General features: G+C 32.5%; 2 protein-coding genes, 1 long non-coding RNA gene and 1 pseudogene across 4 annotated transcripts; 1 reads left to right on the top strand and 3 right to left on the bottom strand.

The window, feature by feature from the left end:
* Window positions 1–3174: 3174 nt before the first annotated feature.
* LOC139891230 (uncharacterized) lies at window positions 3175–6582 on the bottom strand. The gene is made up of 4 exons (XR_011773588.1): window positions 6490–6582; window positions 6318–6393; window positions 5561–5618; window positions 3175–3641 (listed from the first exon to the last, which is right to left on the bottom strand). It is a non-coding gene; the product is annotated as an uncharacterized lncRNA (long non-coding RNA).
* On the bottom strand, window positions 3992–5396 carry LOC139891229 (uncharacterized). Its single transcript, XM_071874177.1, has one exon. It carries the CDS (start codon window positions 5261–5263, stop codon window positions 4097–4099), a length of 1167 nt encoding a protein of 388 aa, XP_071730278.1. The 5' UTR covers window positions 5264–5396; the 3' UTR covers window positions 3992–4096.
* Window positions 6583–6908: 326 nt separating the features above from the next.
* Window positions 6909–9110, top strand: LOC139888134 (uncharacterized; annotated as a pseudogene).
* Window positions 9111–9237: 127 nt separating this feature from the next.
* On the bottom strand, window positions 9238–13795 carry LOC139891231 (uncharacterized). Of its 2 annotated transcripts, none has more exons than XM_071874178.1 (3): window positions 13753–13795; window positions 11722–12959; window positions 9238–9558 (listed from the first exon to the last, which is right to left on the bottom strand). In XM_071874178.1, exons 2-3 carry the CDS (start codon window positions 12882–12884, stop codon window positions 9540–9542), a joined length of 1182 nt encoding a protein of 393 aa, XP_071730279.1. In that variant the 5' UTR covers window positions 12885–12959; window positions 13753–13795; the 3' UTR covers window positions 9238–9539. The 2 variants fall into 2 exon arrangements, with proteins under 2 accessions (XP_071730279.1, XP_071730280.1); XM_071874179.1 differs by lacking the exon at window positions 13753–13795 and adding an exon at window positions 13478–13580.
* Window positions 13796–18451: the final 4656 nt, after the last annotated feature.

The following is an 18451-nucleotide window of genomic DNA, read 5'->3' on the forward strand; positions in this document are numbered from 1 at the left end:
ATTTTAATTCCTTCATTTGATTTAAATCAATGAAATATTTCTTAGATTTGATCATAGTGTGTATGTTACCACTATCTGCAATACATAGGTCTTTACCATTTAATTGATGTTGTATTTCAGCAGGATTCATACTAAAACTTTAAATAAGATAAGCAAATAATGAGTTATATTTCACCAAGTTAATCAAATTATATTACCTGCAAACAAGTTAAAATCTGAAGTACATAAAAGATAACACTTAATAAACATATGCGTTATGGTCTAAAACCATTTATTTATGAGTGATACATAACAAGCTAGACATCTTAGAAAATTCAAACTATTCAAGTCTCAAGGTAGCTCAGGGTTTATTTAATCAAGATTTTTCAACAGATTCATTCTCTTTTTCTTTTCTTTTGGGACTTATTTGTAGAGATAAAGAAGATGTTCATGTATTCAAGAAAGTGAGTGTTTTCTTGATTTTAGTTACTATTTTTGTGATATGTAAATTTTATGTATACAATTAGCCACTCATAGTTTTTGTTGCTCAAGATTAACTAATGATCTTTACAAGTGATTGTGGTGTTGTGAAAACAATTGCAACATCAATTACTAGGGTTAGGGTAACCTGGATGGTGTATAATTATCTGAATAAGTCAATTAGTCAAACACTCATCACCTTGATAATTGATCATTACTATGTGAATTACTAGAAGCACATTTAATCATTAGGTACGATACAACGTTTTATTGTGCTTTATTATTTGATTTTGATTTGATTTAGTTAATATAATATAATGTGATTACTTTCAAAACTAACATCCCAAATCCTTCTATGACTAAAATAACTAGTGAACTATGAAAATAACCGAAGGGACGTTTTTTTCCTCTTAATTTAGCTCGTTCGTGGTATTGAAGTATTTAAGGGAGTTCGTATTATATGCTAATAGGTCATTATAGTTGATTTAGGAAGGTTTGAAGGAAGCATGCCACATAAGTTGTATTATCATCTAGGCATTAAAAATACTTATTTAGATGTGACAGCACCATCTTTGGTAGCTTTTGGCCATAAGTGCCAAATTTAAAAACTTATACCTACCGATTTTGCCCACCTAAGATAGATACTGATTAAAGTAAACCTGTCACTTATCCTAATTTACATTAAAAATTCATTTGAAGTGATGAAGTCAGCCCAAATGATAGAAATTGAGAAATAATAAGAACATTTCTCACTGTTTGTCTTAATTTCATAGTTTATTTAAAACGTTGCATTAATATCCTATTAATTTGATATATGTATCATCATTGTTGGAGAGTTAGATTACAGAAATATAATTCAGGCGGTATAACCGACCATATATAACATAAATATAAATGTTAGTGAAGTTAATAAAAGTTAGATTACATAAATATAATTCAGGCGGTATAACCGACCATATATAACTTAAATAACATAAATATAAATGTTAGTGAAGTTAATAAAAGTTAGATTACATAAATATAATTTTACTTATGATAATAATATTTACCTTACTAATAAATAATAGAAGATATCGTTAAGGAATTTCTTACCTTGATTAGTGACTTGTGCTTGCTTAGATAAACCTTGATTATACGGAGCACTTCGTGCTGATAACGTGTTATAATTCTAGTGGTTTATAACAACCTTTATGGCTGATCTTAGCAAAGACTTCTTAATATATGTATATATGAATAAAGAATAAAGATAAGATGAAGAAACTTTCTATATTATGAAAGTTAGGTACAAGTTTGAATGGCAAATATGGATGCCTTATTTATAATGCAAAGTTTACTGTGCAAATAACTATTCTTCTGCATGCGTAAGTTCTGTATACAAAATTGACATCCACATAGCCACCTTATCTTGACTTTGTGGTATCATAACAATAATAGCATTAATAGTATGATTCATATTCAAAGTAGCAAATTGATGCATCACACTTGACATTTCATCTTCCGTAAAGTTGACATGGAAACTCGCGCTCTCTTAGTCAAAAGATCGGATATTTACAAGAGATATATACCACTTGTCGAAACCGAGTATGGTGCACAAAGCTTCACGATTGAAACAACCATATTCGTTTACTTTTCATAAGATATTATCATCATTGACTTCAACTTTCTAATGCACAAAAGGACCACAAGTCAAAACAACCTCAACAATTTGCCACTAGGTGTATATGTAATGGGTGGTGCCCGTAAGGCCTAAACCCAGAAAATGATTTATACAAGATTTACATTCAACTTTCATTAATATGTTAGTCTTATTATAAAAAGTATAAACCTCAGCTGCTCTATATTATATTTATATACTACAATATTATATATTATATATTATATATAATAATATTTGGAAAAAGTGAATATGTTGCTGTTGTACATGTAAGTAGGGGTGTGCACCATTTATTATCAAACCGAATATCGAATCGAATCCAAAAAAAAACAAAACAAACAAACCGAATTTTTTAAATTCGTAATTCGGTTTTTGGTTTGGTTTTTAGTTTTGAAATTTTTTTAATTTGGTTAACCGAAAACCGAATTAAAAACCGAATTCAAATTAATAACATATCCAAACATATTTATAATTATAATATTTATATATTTATATTATATTTGATGTATTATTGCATTTTAATTAAACAATAAACATGTTATATACCCTGTATAATTAAATTTTATCCACAAACGTTATTCCAAATTTATATGTAAGATTATGCTCGATAAGATTTTTATTTTTAGTATTTTTTGGTTATGATTTTGATATTTAAATTTGGTTTCGGTTTGGTTTTCGGTTTTGATTTTATAAGTTTTAAAACCAAAAAAAAACCGAACTGAATAAACCGAAAAACCAAAAACCGAACCGATGAACATCCCTACATGTAAGCTTATATAACAAACACCTCTAAATCTCATTATTTTGATGTTTTACTAGTAAATAAGTTATGAAATACGTCACTGTATCATAATTTGTGAAAAATCCAACACATACAAAAGAAAGTGCATAGATTGCCAACACAAGTCTCTAATGAATTTGGCAAACTATATGTTACCCAAGAGCGTGGAAGTTTAAAAGAAAAAAGAACCATCATATTCTCAATTTGGGTCTATTTACGCATTATGTTAGCAACTACAATCATTGGCGAATCCGGGATCGAAACTCAAAGGGGTCCCCATTTTTTTTTTCAAAACTAATTATATTTGAAAGGTACTTCAGTGGTTGTTTACCTTGAAAACTATAAATCCGAACAACGTATGAGGTCCTATAGTTAAATTTAGTGGTGTCCTATACAATTCGGACAGTACATTGTAAAAACAATTTCCAAACTAGTGGTGTCACGGGACCCTACGGGTCTTCAAGTAGAATCCCCCCTTGACTACAATGATCATTATGAACTTGAAAATATATACGTAAAGTACAACCGTTAAATATGCTAGTCACTCTCTTAATAGATCAGATACAAGATTATCGTCGGAACCTTTTACCTGGAAACCTTTGTATTTCAATCACAATAAGCCTCGTGGTTTCAGGTTGTGGAGATTAACGCCTTCAAAGAATCGATGTTGTTTGGTGTTGGTGGTTTGGTAGTTCCTCTTGTTACACCAAAGTGTCATATTTGCGGCTATCTTTAGTGCCTCTTTTTCTAGCAGACAGAAAACCAAAAACCAGGGACAAATGGATCAGAAACTATGCAACAAATAATGGAACATACAATGATACCTGGCAAATATGTCAGGTTTGGCTAGTATGGGTAACGGGTCAAAAAGATTTTGGGTTAAAATGGGCCATGGGTCAAACAGGTCAAATCTTTAAAAGGATCCAAATGGGTCAGGTTGGGTAACAGGTTGAAACGGGTCATGGGTCCAAATGGGTCCAAACGGGTCATTGAGAGTATGGGTCTCAATTGTCAGGTATACATACAATGATGTCTATGCCTTTTAAAAGCCTGATTAAAAGCACACAAGGACTTGATGTAACGGACAACAAGCATACCTCACAGCAATATTCTATTATTGAAACCCAAGTCGTAGGATGAGCATTCATGGCACGTATCTCACACAATACAACCGGTGAAATTTACTCTGACGCTACACATGCCTAATTGAGGCTAGAAACACCAATAGCATGCCCTTTTGATGCAGGTAAACTAGTTTGTAGTTTCTTGATTAACTGGTCGACCCTCGTTAACTTATCATTATCACCCATCTTCATTAAGCACCTCTCTAGAACACGAACACTAATGTTACTTAAATGCCTCCCTTTTTCAAGAATCTGTACAGAGCACTCAAAAGCATCTTCTACCCTACCATGTTTACACAAGCTACTCAATAAAATGTCCATGGCATGATTATGTGGACAATACCCTCTCTCAATTAAGTAATTACAAAAACTTAAGGCTTCATCAACTTTACTGTTTTTGCATAAAAGTTTCATTAACATTACTACTGTTGGCGTTTTTGGCACAAAATTTTTACTAATCATCTTGTGAAAAAGCTGGAGAACACCTTCGATTCCACTTGATTTCATCAACCCTAAGAACATTGTATGAAATGTAACATTATCATGAAGAAGATTATTCGCTTCCATTTCTTCCATTAATCTAGCTGCAGAATTCACATTTCCCGACCTGATGAAAGCGTTTATTAACGCGTTGTAGACAGCAGAATCTGGAACTAAATTTCTCTTAGGTATGTCATCAAAAAGTTCTTGTGCCTTGGTTACGTTTTGCGCGATCCCCGCCCCATGAATCAAAGTGGTTATAGTTCGTAATGTTGGTAGGCAGTTCGCCTGTTCCATTTCTTCTAGAAGCTTTAACCCGTTTAATAAATGACCCCTTTTGCAGTAAGAATCAATTCTGATATTGTAAGTCACAATATCAGGCTTAAAACCTCTTCGAATCATCTCATGGTAGAAAAGTTCTACAGAAGTAACATCCCCAGATTCTTTAAATCCCAAAAGCAAAATATTCATTGTTTTGGTGGTCGGCGAGAATTGATTATAGAACTTGTTAAATACTGATTTAGCTTCCTTCATTTGCCTTTGAGTGCAAAATGCTTGAAGCAGTAGATTAAATTCATCAGTACCAAATTGCTTGTTATCAGATAGTTTATCCTCCAGCTTCTCAAAAGCTTCAAGGGTTTCATCAAAAGAATGAAACTTTGCAATTCTTGATATCATGATGCTCATTGATTTGAGACTAATCAACGAAGGGTGTGTTTTATGAGTTTCTTCTATCAACTCCCAAGCCTTATTAAAATGACGCATTCTAGTTAATATATGAAGTGTCTTTTCAAATGCATCTGAAGTAGGACGGTATTCAGGAAACTGAAGAGAGAACTTGAAAAATTCATACGCTTTCAGGCCATTACAGTGAGTTGCAAAAAGACGGCCAAGAACGTTTTCTACAAATGAGGTTGAAATGGCAGTCGTAGGTATTATTTGTGAAAGTGTGGAATGAATGGGTTGGTCAGGAAATGGATGGTCATTGATGATTTTGGTAACTCTCCTGATTTCACACTCGATATCCAAAGAATAAAATCGGAAACTAACGTTGATATTTACCGTAATACGTTGAGGAGCTTGAAGAAGTTGATTGCATTTTCCTAACAGGAGCATAATCCTGAAGATTTAACTGAATAATATTAACACGAAGCATATATAATGTTAGCTACAAGTTTATAAAGCAACCATGAATAAAAAAAATTTAACTATGGAATTTCGAACACTTGATTTAATCTAAATTGGTGTAACAACTACGAAGAAATTGCATATGAACTACAGAAACTTTTTTTTAATAGCATTAGTAATTAGTAATATAGAGCTGAAACCCCGCTAAGTAACTATAAGAAGGGGCGAAAATTAGAAGGTACAGGAAGGGGCACCCGCCCCCAGTGGATTTGCAATGTTTAGTGCAAAAATTTTGGATTTTTCAATCTTGCCCTAAGTGGATTTTTTTTGCCCAAAGTCTCCATATTTTGCCCCAAAACCTCCATAATTTGCCCTAAAACCTCCATATTTTGCCCAAAAACCTCCAAATTTTGCCCAAAAACCTCCATATTTTGCCCCAAAACCTTCATATTTTGCCCAGAAAAAGTTGCTACGTCCTTTGAAAAGATTTTAGGCCCCGGTGAAAAAAAATCTAGCTTCCACAGCTGACTATAAGTATGGTGAAATTTATTAACAATTATGTATGTCACTTAATAATAATTATGATTATGATTTATGAACAAACATGATAACAATTAACACAAGCATGAAAAAGAAAAGTTAATAGTGATTGAGTGATAAGTATAGCAGTTGAAGTGATACAGATAAATACCTAAAATTGGGCAGCTGTATCTGTTTAGCAGGTAGTTGTAACTCATTGTTGTTATTTGGGGATTAGGGTTTCGAAGCTATGACATGATAACAATTAACACAAAAATCAATAAGAAAAATTAGTAGAGAATGACTGATAAGTATAGCAGTTGAGGGAGTGATAAACAAAATACCTGAAATTTAGCAGCTGTATCTCGTCGTTATTTGGGAATTAGGGTTTCGAAGCTAAATCTGCAACAACATAACTGATAGTGACGCTGATGAAGAAATTTATGTGATTTTGCAAATTAAAATGACGTGGCACTGTTTGTAAGTTAATCTTAAAAATAAAAATGACGTGACATTGTTTTATGAGTTAATCATAAAAATAAAAAATGACGTGTCAATCTCCATGATGACATCATGGTCATGGTTACATTTCCGGTTCATTTGTCCATTCAGTTTTCAAATGTGCTACATTTACGCTTCATTTTACATTCCCACCAAAAAATCAACTACCTCAAACCAACCGCCATAACTAACTAATTTTCCGATCACAACCTGCCCCATTACCCAAATTCCATCCAAACCCGTCCACCGACCCGATCCCGACATGGAAGGTTCATCCTTAACGGACGATCCCCAAGTCCGCCTGGCGCTTTACATCGCCATGGCCCACGCAGGTGTCGCTTTCGCTATTTTCGTTCTATACGGTGTTAGCAGATTACTCGATGTCTATCTTCGCCCGTTACTTTGGGCCGTTATCTGTTCCATCCCTCTTCGTGTTATTCACCGTACTCTAGTCTCGTTCTGGTCCAGACCGTTGAAATCGGGTCTAACCGATACATTTCTTGCTGTCCCCAATTCGGTGTTTGTGTTTAGAGCGTTTATCGGTACTATGGTTGAAATAAAAGAGTTGGTATACAAAATCATCGGTCACAAAACAAGAGGGTTCAAGGTACCTAGACGTAAAAGGAACGGGTTCTTGATTTTGTTAAGAAGATTAGTGTCTTTATGGGTTTTTGTTATGGCTTATGAACAATTTGGAGGACTTGGTGCTAGTACATTGCTATTTTTAGGGTTTATGCTTACTTCTAGTGAGTTTGGTTGTACGATTTCCTCGTTTAAAAGATATAGTTTTAAACGAACGCCACGTACAGCTTTTTTAACACGCGGGATTTTGGAAAGGTTGGAGACGATTGTAGCGATTGGATTGATTATGGGAATGATTGTTGGGAGTTTAATGGCTACGATATTCTTTTCGTATAAAATTGGTGTTGAAGGGCGAGATGCTGTTTATTCGATTAAATCACGCGTTGAAGAAAGTAATTATGCGGCTCAATGGATAGGTGAAAACGATATTCGAGCTATGTTGGCTAAATATACGACGCAGTTTTATGGAACTGTTTATGAACAGATTGATAGTTTAGCGGTGCACTATAACATGACTGAAATCGTTGAAGAAATGAAACATATAATGGCACAACGTTCTACTAATTGTTCTTCACCTTCAACTGCATTAGCAAAACCAACCCGTTTTGCTGAAAAGATTTTGAATTTAAGAAGACGGGTTACAAATCGTGAATGGGGCGAAATTTATCCTGAGGTTAACGCGTTGTTTAAAGAAGTGTTGATTAGTAGAAAAGATATTATAGAGAAGGGGAAACTTATTGCTTATCAAGGTAAAGATGTGATTCAACGCGTGTTAACAACTGGTCAATCGATATTAGGAGGTAGTACGAAGCTTGTGTTTGTGATAGTTGAGTCGATTGTGACAGGTGCAGCAGGGTTATTTAGTTTTCTTTCGCAGGCGATGGTTTTTATTTGGGTCTTGTACGCTCTTATAACGTCAGATTCAAGTGGGGTGACAGAACAAGTGATGCGTATGCTTCCTATATCGAAGTATGCACGAACGAGATGTGTTGAAGTACTTGATAAAGCGATTTCGGGCATACTTTTGGCCGTTTGGGTACTGCTGAAATTGCTTTTTTCAAGGGTGTCTTACTTGTCTTTTGTTAAGATTGTTTAATATTCATTTCGTGTACCTGTCGACTTTACTTGCGGTTGTTAGCCCGTTTTTTCCGTTGCTTCCGTACGTTGTTGCAACGATACCTGCAGTTTTGCAGTTAGTGATGGAAGGTACATAGTGGCTATTTGTAAGCCAGTTATTCATGCTGTGCTTATTGTCTACGGTAATTGTGAGATCCAAGAGCATATACCGGGTCATAACCCGTATCTCACCGGGCTTAGTATCATTGGTGGAGTTGCAATTTTTCCTTCTGCACTGGAGGTATATAACATAGGGACCACCATAAAAATTTATCTATACACCACACCACTGAACCTACTTTAGAGTGTTATACTTACAACTTCTACAAAGCATGTTTAGTGGTGTACGGATATTTATTGGTATACGGATCATCACCCATATAACATATATATACCAACTTTACTCTGAATTGTGTTTGGGGGTTAACTGGACAAAAACTATGTTAAAAAGGTTAACATGGTCATGAGATACCAAAAGGTCAACTGTGTAGTCAACATTTTGACTGGTTATCGGGTCAAACTACTTAAATCGGAGTTTTTAAAGGTTGATGGGTTTTCCGGTTTACATGCATCAGAACAAAAATGGTTACCTAGTTTGCAGTTAGCATTATTGACTACGATTAGTGATCTCTAACGTGTTTCTTTGATGATACAACTTTTGCAGGGAGCGATAATGGGACCATTGATAACCACAGTTGTCATTGCTATTAAGGATTTGTATGTAGAATTTGTTTTAGATGAACCAAAAGAGATCAAAATAGAGTAGGTTGTTATGTCAGCATCCAAGTTTTATTCAATCTTGATAGTAAAGCAGTAGCAGATTGTATAAAACAACACTTTTGTTAGAATGATCACATATTCAAACGGCCCAACAACTCCATATGAAACAGGCAAACACAAATATTCTAACTCGCATATGTTATTGAAAACTCAAAAACATATTCATCAACCTATGTTCAAACTCATTATAAAGACACAAAATGTCTAAAGTTGAACCACAAAGATCAACTGTATACAAGATACCAACTAATGTAAATGCATCGAGTATTTCTGTCACTGAGATGTGTATCACCAATACTACAGAACTACAGAAGCAGTGGTTCACATTCAGTATTTTAATTTAAAAACTCACGATTTTTAGATGTCGCTCTCAATATCATCTGCAGCATCCATACTGCTTGAAACATTCTGGTCTTCAAGCTTCATCCTCGACCCTGTGAAAACATAAATTTGACATGTCAGTGGGTACATGGTCATGAATATATGTAGTCATGTAGAGGTGGTTAGTTATTTCTGATGGCTATATATGTGTGGCATTTGACAACACAGTTTTTAAGACGCGATATGATCAATGTCATTCGAGCTCGGTACTAGCTCATCGCAACAACAACTTACAAGGACCAAATAACCAATACGTAAAATGATAGTTGTATGTTTAGTTTATAATGTTGGTACACAATCTGTGAAAATATAGTAATATGTTTCGTCTATTCTGTTCACAATACAGTAAAGTAATCGTACAATGCAACAATATTATACAAAAAAAAAAAAAAATCAATGATTATTTGTTCTTTTTTAATAGGATGAAAATGAAAATGCATTCAGTAACTTTTAACGATTTGGTCATGAAGAAAGACTTCTCATAAAAAAATCATATTCCCAAACCAGCCTACAAGAGGAACCATACGACGGAAGCGTTCAATTAAAATGCATTCAGTTTTCTAGTCAAAAAACTTCTATCATTGTAGCAAACTAACGCACTTCAAAAATTTTATGCCTTGCAAGAGACTTACAAGAATAATAGTTAAAATCTTGTTCAGTTTTAAATTATATTATTAAAAAAAAAAAAAAAAAAGCAAGTGAAAAGGTTTTAAAGAGTCCAGTGCAGCTTAATATACTCCAACTACACATAAGCAGATTCAATGATGCCAGATATAATTATTAAATAAGTATCAAGTAACACAAAAATTAATAAAAAGATGCAAACTTCTGGCAATAAGAGAAAACACAACAAAAAACAAACTGGAGAAAGGAACTTGGCCAATGGAATACAACATAACAAAATGTCAAATAGGTTAACTCTTAAAAAATGAGAATAGGAAACTTAATGGCGTTTGGTTAGAATCAGGAAACGGAAATGAGAATGTAGAGGGAATACTAAGAATGCAATCACCACAGAACACACACAACAAACACACGCATGCGCATGCGCACGCCCGCGCGCACATACACGTATTCCTTTATTACAAACCAAGCATCAACAATCATAAGTATTAGTATTCCAATTCCCCACCTCCTAATACACCAACCAACCACACCATTAGTGTCACACGCATGCAGAGATAGCAATTAAACCCTTTACATCTGAAAGGGTCACATTAAAGTGTGCTTCGATCTCCAACAGGTCATGAAAATACAGATAAAACGAAACAGGACAGACAGTCTGAACAGGTTGAATGTCGACCCAAGAGTCTATTTTTTAGGCATACAGCTTTCTAAACTAGTTTATGTAACAAGAATTAGACTATTATTCTACTAATACCATTACAGATAACACGTTTACAATATATATAAATTATCACAAGGGAAAATCAGCTTTTACTAGTCACTGCCTGTATGTACTGATCATCACATGTCTCAACACATTACCAACCCGCCCATCTTGTCACATATACTAATACACGAGTAGTAAACAACTGCATTTGCGAATGAAGACTCAAGACTTGCAGATGCTATGAAAAAACCAAACTTTACACCTTTAAGGCGCAAACTAACTTTATAAACTTGTTTGAATATACAAAGTTATAAACTTCTTATCTAGCTGTAACCAAAGGGAACCCCTCGAACAAAATTTTCAGGGTTCTGATGTTTATCATCATATCAGAATTAGTAAATATAATGTGTTTATGCTCTATTCCGTTATCATACTGGATCTTAAGCAATCTATAAAGATAAAGTAAACTATAGTCATCTACGCAAATGAATAATTCCAACTGGCCGGCCACAATGATCTATTTTAATAAAAGTCCGGCCATGAGAAAGGATAGTCCTGCCCATATATTAGATAAAAGTTGGATCATTACAAAACTATGTACTACTGAGAGTAATTCCTATCCTAACCAATTTCCAGGTGCATTATGTATTACTTAAATGAATTATACTATGTACTGTTATTACAAATTCTTGTTAGCGTGATAAACAACGCCAATAGTGTTGAGACAAACTAAACTTACTACACGGATCCTTTAAAATTTGCGTGTATTAGCTTAAATTATATAGAAACAGTAAACAATTTTCAAACTAGCCACAAATTTCATAAACAATATTCTAAAACAAACTTATTACCGAATGAGAGAGAATGATAAATCTAAACGTACCATTTGATGAGCCAGCCAAAAAGGAAATGCTGCATAATAGGAACTTTCTCCATGACCTCCACCTTATACATTTTTAGCAACCCGCTGTTCACCTTCTTCCAATTCGGTACGCCACTAATATCATCCAACAAAGGTGAGTGCTCTGGAAACGGGCCCTTCTTAACCTTCTTTACAAATGCAATACACTGCAAATACATATACTCGTTTGCAAAGTTCTCAAGTATATCATCATTATGAATAGACTTAGGCTTCATATATTTGTGATCAACTAACTGTGAGGCCCCAAATATGAAAGGCAGAAAATGATAGTCATCGAGTCCCCAAACCCCATGTGACCCCGCAGGCTCCAATGAATAAACCAGCTGCAATTTCCTCATTAATTCAAGGTATTTAACGAAAACCCGAGACACAACAGCTGGATAATCCTCTTCTTTAATGATTTCCAATCTTGCAAGACAATACAACCAAGCAGCAAAATTTGTTTCGTGACCAGTCCCGTAATCTATTCGACTTGAATTCCCAAAACTATCTGTAAAGTAAGGGGTAAGCTCAACAGTAGCAGAATGAAGATCCGGGGGTAGAAACTGTAACATAAACGAATCGGCATTTTCAGTCATACGGTTGTGCCAATCCCGATAGGCGAGGTTACCGTATCGAGCAGATTGTTGGAGAGGCGGGATTTCGTCTACAAATTGAGTTAGGGTTTGTAGGATTGAAACGATGCAGGTGATGGTAGGAGACGTATGACAAGGATCTGAAATCTTATGGCCACAAATGGATTCAGATAGGCATACAATAAAGCCGAGATAGTTTTTGCAAGTATCGGAGTCACGAAAACGGCGGATATCGTCCTCGGAATGGATCATTTTAGTTGGAGTTTGGAAGTGGTAAGGTGGGGAGACGGGATTGACTTTTTGTGCTTGAGGAACTGGTGTCATGATGATGGTTTGTTGGGTGTTATGGTTGGGAGGGAGATTGACTGCGGGGGCACGAATGGGGCGGTAGACTGGCGGAGGAGAGGATTCGGACCATGTTGGCGGTGGCGGGAAAGCGGTGGTGCCACCACAGTTGACACAGGTGGTGGTGTGGTCGTGGTGGTGGCGGAATTGGGGTGGTGAGTCATTGGATCCGGGAAGGTTGCCGCTAGTGTTATCAGCTTCCATGAAAGAGCGAGTACAAGTGAGCGTTTCTATCGAGTTGGAGCTTTTAGTTAGAGTTTTGAAATGTAGCTGCCAAATCTATTAGAGGTATTTGGTATCAGTAATCATACAAATAGCTAAAAAGTGAAAAAATAACAGTAAAGACATACATTAAACACTTAAATGTTAAGCAAGATTAATTAACAGCACATCGTGTAAATCAGACAGTTATAGCTCTATTTCTTTACATTATCACAAACTAGGTATATCTAGCAAGATGAAGTGTGTACATTAGAGATTTAAAAGCTTATAACTTTTGATTAACTTATCCTAATATAATAGGTACGTATTCAGAGTTAAAGCATGACTTCCTATCAAATCCTGATGCAAGTTACAATAACTAATGAGTCCTGATGACAACAAAAGCTTTTTGTTAACGTGATCCGTATTTAGGGTTACATCAGTAAGAAATTTTGGCACAAAATGCATCCTCGCCATAATTTTAAGCATGGATTAAACAACATGAACCAGTTCTTATTAATATTTTGATGTTGTACTGCTAACAGGTGCAATCTAATCTACTACACATGGATATCACAATCTGTTATGTAACATACCACAGATTTTACAGGATTTTAAATATAATTATAAACCTTTCTCGGAACAGATGTTGATTTATATGATACGAATGAAAGCTGCCCTAATTCTATGAACCCTAAACTGCAAATAGGATCAAATTAACGTAAATACGCAGCACGTACTACACTTGAAATGGTATAAATGAAATTTGATTTGAGAGATTAAAATAGGAAATAAAACAAGAGTGATCGGATATCAAGTACGATCAAATCGTTCAAAAGTTGGTATATGAAATAGTGTACGATTTGCTTACCGGAGGCGTAATCGACGATTGCAGAGACCCGTGTGCAATAGAAGTGTCCGATGGGGTTGATTTATTTACGCGTGTAAATGTATTTATAAAGTAAAAAAATGATTGAAACACCACCGGTAAATAAACAAGAAAAAATTACTTGAATGGTCCCTGTGTTTTACATCATATTTCGCCGAAAGTCCCTGAATTTCTATTTTGATTTGACTGGTCCTTGTCATTTACAAATGTTACTTAGGTGGTCCCTCTGCCAAACGTCCGTCCAAGTCAACCGTTAAGTATTAGCATGTGCCAAGCACATGAGGGTAGTTTTGTCATTTTACCTCAAAAAATTACTTAAGTGGTCCCTGTGTTTTACCAAACATTTCAAGTAGAGTCCTTGTGTAATTTTTTGACTTAGGTGGTCCCTGTGTTTTACACAAATTTCATGTATTTTCGATTCGTGCTTTCATTTCACGTTTACGATTCACGTTTCGGTTCGCGTTTTCGGTTCGCATTTTCGATTCAAATTTTCGATTTCATTTCGTGTTACCGAATCGCATTTTGGGTTCGCTTTATCGTTTCATATTTTTTCGTGTTTTCATTTCACGTTTTCAGCTTTTTTCCAGGTTCGCGTTTTTGGTTTGCGTTTTCGATTCACATTTTCAACGCGGATTTTCGATTTCACTTCTCGTTATCGAATCGCGTTTCGATTCCCGGTATGGTTTCACATTTTTTCGAAAATTCCAATCGAAAACTCGAACCGGAAAAGAAAACACGAAACGAAAATGCGAAAAAGTGAAACGATATCGGGAATCGAAAACGCGATTCGATAACGAGGAGTAAAATTGAAAATACGCGTTGAAACGCGAATCGAAAACGCAAACCAAAAACGTGAACTGAAAAAGAGAACTGAAAACATGAAACGAAGACACGAAACGAACTTGCGAAAAAATGTTAAACAATAAAGCGAACCCAAAACACGATTCGATAACACAAAATGAAATCGAAAATTCGAATCGAAAATGCGAATCAAAAACGTGAACCGAAACGTGAATCGTAAACGTGATAGAAAGCGCGAATCTAAAACACAGGGACCACCTAAGTCAAAAATAACACAAGGACTCTGCTTGAAATATTTTGTAAAACATAGGGACCATTCAGTAATTTTTGTAAAACACAGGGACCACTCGAGTAATTTTTCGAGGTAAAATGACAAAACTACCCTCATGTGCTTGGCACATGCTAATACTTAACGGTTGACTTGGACGGACGTTTGGCAGAGGGACCGTCTACGTAACATTTGTAAATCACAAGGACCAATCAAGTCAAATTAAAAATTCAGGGACTCCCGACGAAATATGATGTAAAACACAGGGACCATTCAAGTAATTTTCCCAATAAACAAATACTCGTATAAAAAAAGAGAAAGAGGACAAGTTTTTTTAAGCAAAATAACATCATTAAAACCGATAATAATAATAATGATATGACTATAAGATCCGTATCAAATAATGTGTAGTTTGATATATATATATATATATATATATATATATATATATATATATATATATATATATTATCTATTTTATAAACGAATAAGGACCGGCAAGCTAATGAATGGAGGCGACGCTAGTCAAAGAAGTGCAAATCTAGAAGAAGCAAATGATAAGTTGGAAGAAGAATTTCGAATGGAACATAATCAAGGCAAGCCGGATATGAAGGATTCGGGTGGAAGTTACCGGAAAAGAACACTCTCAATCACTGTAAATCTACTATGTAAAAATCATATATAACATTTTACTCACACTACGATTGAATTCTGGTAGTTCATTAATCTCAGATATTATTTACCCAATCCTATTAAGTAAATTGATCCGATTAATTGTTTTGCACCCTCGCAAATCCAAATTCTGATCGGGTTTACACGTTTATCGGAGTTAAAACTGTGACGACCCGAAAATTTCTGACCAAATTTAAACTTGATCTTTATATAATTTCGACATGATAAGCAAAGTCTGTAATGTTAAGTCTCAACAATTTTGAACTATTTCATGAATTCAATTACCCTTCGACTATTCCCAACGATTCACGAACAATTGTGTGTAAATAAATATGTATATATATATATATATATATATATATATATATATATATATATATATATCAAAATAAATATAAGGGTTTATATATATTATTTTGAGATACACTTTAATCAATCGGATTTAAAAATGTAAAATGATAAATAAAATAATTAAGTTACTATTGAAATGAATATATATAAATATATATGATTTATATTGATAATTATTATATTGAAATATATATAAAATATATATATAAATGTAAATATTCAAATATGTTATAGAATACGTATTACATAAGTAATGAAATGTAAATCTAATATATTATATGTAATTACAAGTTAAAGTATAAATGTTGTATTATGATCATTACTTTCGCTAATGTTGATATTAATATTAATATATGTATTATTAATATTATTAATTTAATGAGATTGGATATGTATGAGTTGTGATTATTATTATTATCATTATTAATATTAATAATAAAATCAGTATTACTAAAAGTATTATTTTTTCAATATATAACATCTAGATATAAAGTTTGATATGTATGATTTGTTATAATATTATTATTACTAATATTATTATTATCATTAATAATATTAGTATTATTATAATTAATACTATTATTATAAATAATATTATGGTTATAAATTTTAATTATTATAATTAATATTATTATTATCAATAATATTATGTTTATAAATGTTATAGATATATTAATAATAATAGTATTATTATCATTATTATATTATCATTATTATTATTATTCATAATATTAAGAGTGATATTATTATTGTAGTTATATTTATAATATTAATTATAATACATAAATTCAGATATATATACGTTATATGAATACAGATATATACTTAAATATATAAAAACAGATAAATAGGATGAATTATACAGCTACATTATACGATATATATATATATATATATATATATATATATATATATATATATATATATATATATATATATATGTATATATATATATATATATAGTATAAAAGACTTAATAATATAATTTCGCGTATTAATATATATATAAGCCAAAATCAGTTTTATTTCACTATCTGATTCGATTTTTTTTATTCTGATGGAAACTCTTATCATGATGTACTACAAAACAACCCGTGACTAATTTAATTCAATTATTCCATTCCATCATAAATATTACAGACTGCAATTCATGAAGATAAAAACAGAAAAATAATATCACAGCTCGATAACTCTGTTATCCATCTTTTTGGTCATATTTCGATTTCGAACAAATTTTCAAAATCCATAAATGCAGAACGTTTCTAATTCATGAAATGAATCTTTCCTCAAAATCTCAGGTTTCAATTCTCTATATTGAGTACGAATTTGGCAGTCAAAGTTCAAATTTCAAAAAGTCAACTTTGTGTTCATCGCGAAATTCGTTTTCGTTTTAATGTTTCTGTTGAAAGTGTTAATTCTTAGAGTTTCTAGGAGTGTATTACAATCTATTTCATGTTATAAGCTTAGTCTAAAACTTGCTCGAAATCAAGATCATTTTTTTTTCTTTCCTCTTAATACCGTCGAGCAACAGCAGCAGGTATTTTCAATTTATTTTTTTTAAAACTAATTAATCACAAATAAGTAATTATATGTTAATATTAAGTCCTAAATAATATCACATATTCGTTATCATGAGATTTGAAGTGCCCTGGTCGACTTGAATCAGTGAAGAAGAAGGAGAAAAAGAAGAAACAAAAATACGGTTTAAATAAATTAGAATCTGATTATCATCAGAAAATATAAACTGGAGGAATGGTTAAGGGATGGTGTCGGGTTTTGAGAGGTCTCGGGTTCGATCCTTGCTTGGTACAATTCTTTTTAAAATGGGCTTCTAAGGTAGTTTTACATAGTAAAAATCATTATTATTATTATTATTATTACTATTATTATTATTATTATTATTATTATTATTATTATTATTATTATTATTATCATCATTATTATCATCATTATTATTATTATTATTATTATTATTATCATTTTTTTTCTATAAATTATTATTGTTATTGTCATTGTTATTGTTATTGTTATTGTTATTATTATTATTAGTATTATAATTATAATTATTATTAGTATTACTATGATTATGATTATGGTTATGAATAAGTAAAAATAGTTATTAGTTAAGGTTATATACATATACAGATTATAAATACAAATATGATTATAAAGATGATTATACTTGTAATTGAATAATGATTTAAAATGAAATATTATTATTAATATCATTATATTATTATTATTATCATTATTAATATTAGTGTTATTATTAACATTAAAGATTATGGATGATATTATGAACATGAGTACGATAAGTATGATATAAATAGAAATAACATCATTAGTATTGACAATAGATAATATTAGGAATAAGTATGAAATCTATTTAAACTCATGGATTATATATGTATGTATAACACAACTTTGAAACATTATTATGAGTATTATTATTAATATTGTCATGAGTATCATTATTATTATACTATTATTAATTTTTTTTTATCATAACTATCACTAACAGCAAAATTATTATTTTTATATAGTTATTAGTATTCAGTATTGTTACCATTATTAGTATTATCATTATTA

This window comes from Rutidosis leptorrhynchoides, chromosome 2 (assembly GCF_046630445.1).
Source record: "Rutidosis leptorrhynchoides isolate AG116_Rl617_1_P2 chromosome 2, CSIRO_AGI_Rlap_v1, whole genome shotgun sequence".
NCBI classification, from domain to species: Eukaryota; Viridiplantae; Streptophyta; class Magnoliopsida; order Asterales; family Asteraceae; genus Rutidosis; species Rutidosis leptorrhynchoides.

What these genes read in the sequence shown, in the direction of transcription:
- LOC139891231 (XM_071874178.1), bottom strand. Translation starts at nt 12,884, where the DNA reads ATGGAAGCTGATAACACTAGCGGCAACCTTCCCGGATCCAATGACTCA.
- LOC139891229 (XM_071874177.1), bottom strand. Translation starts at nt 5,263, where the DNA reads ATGCGTCATTTTAATAAGGCTTGGGAGTTGATAGAAGAAACTCATAAA.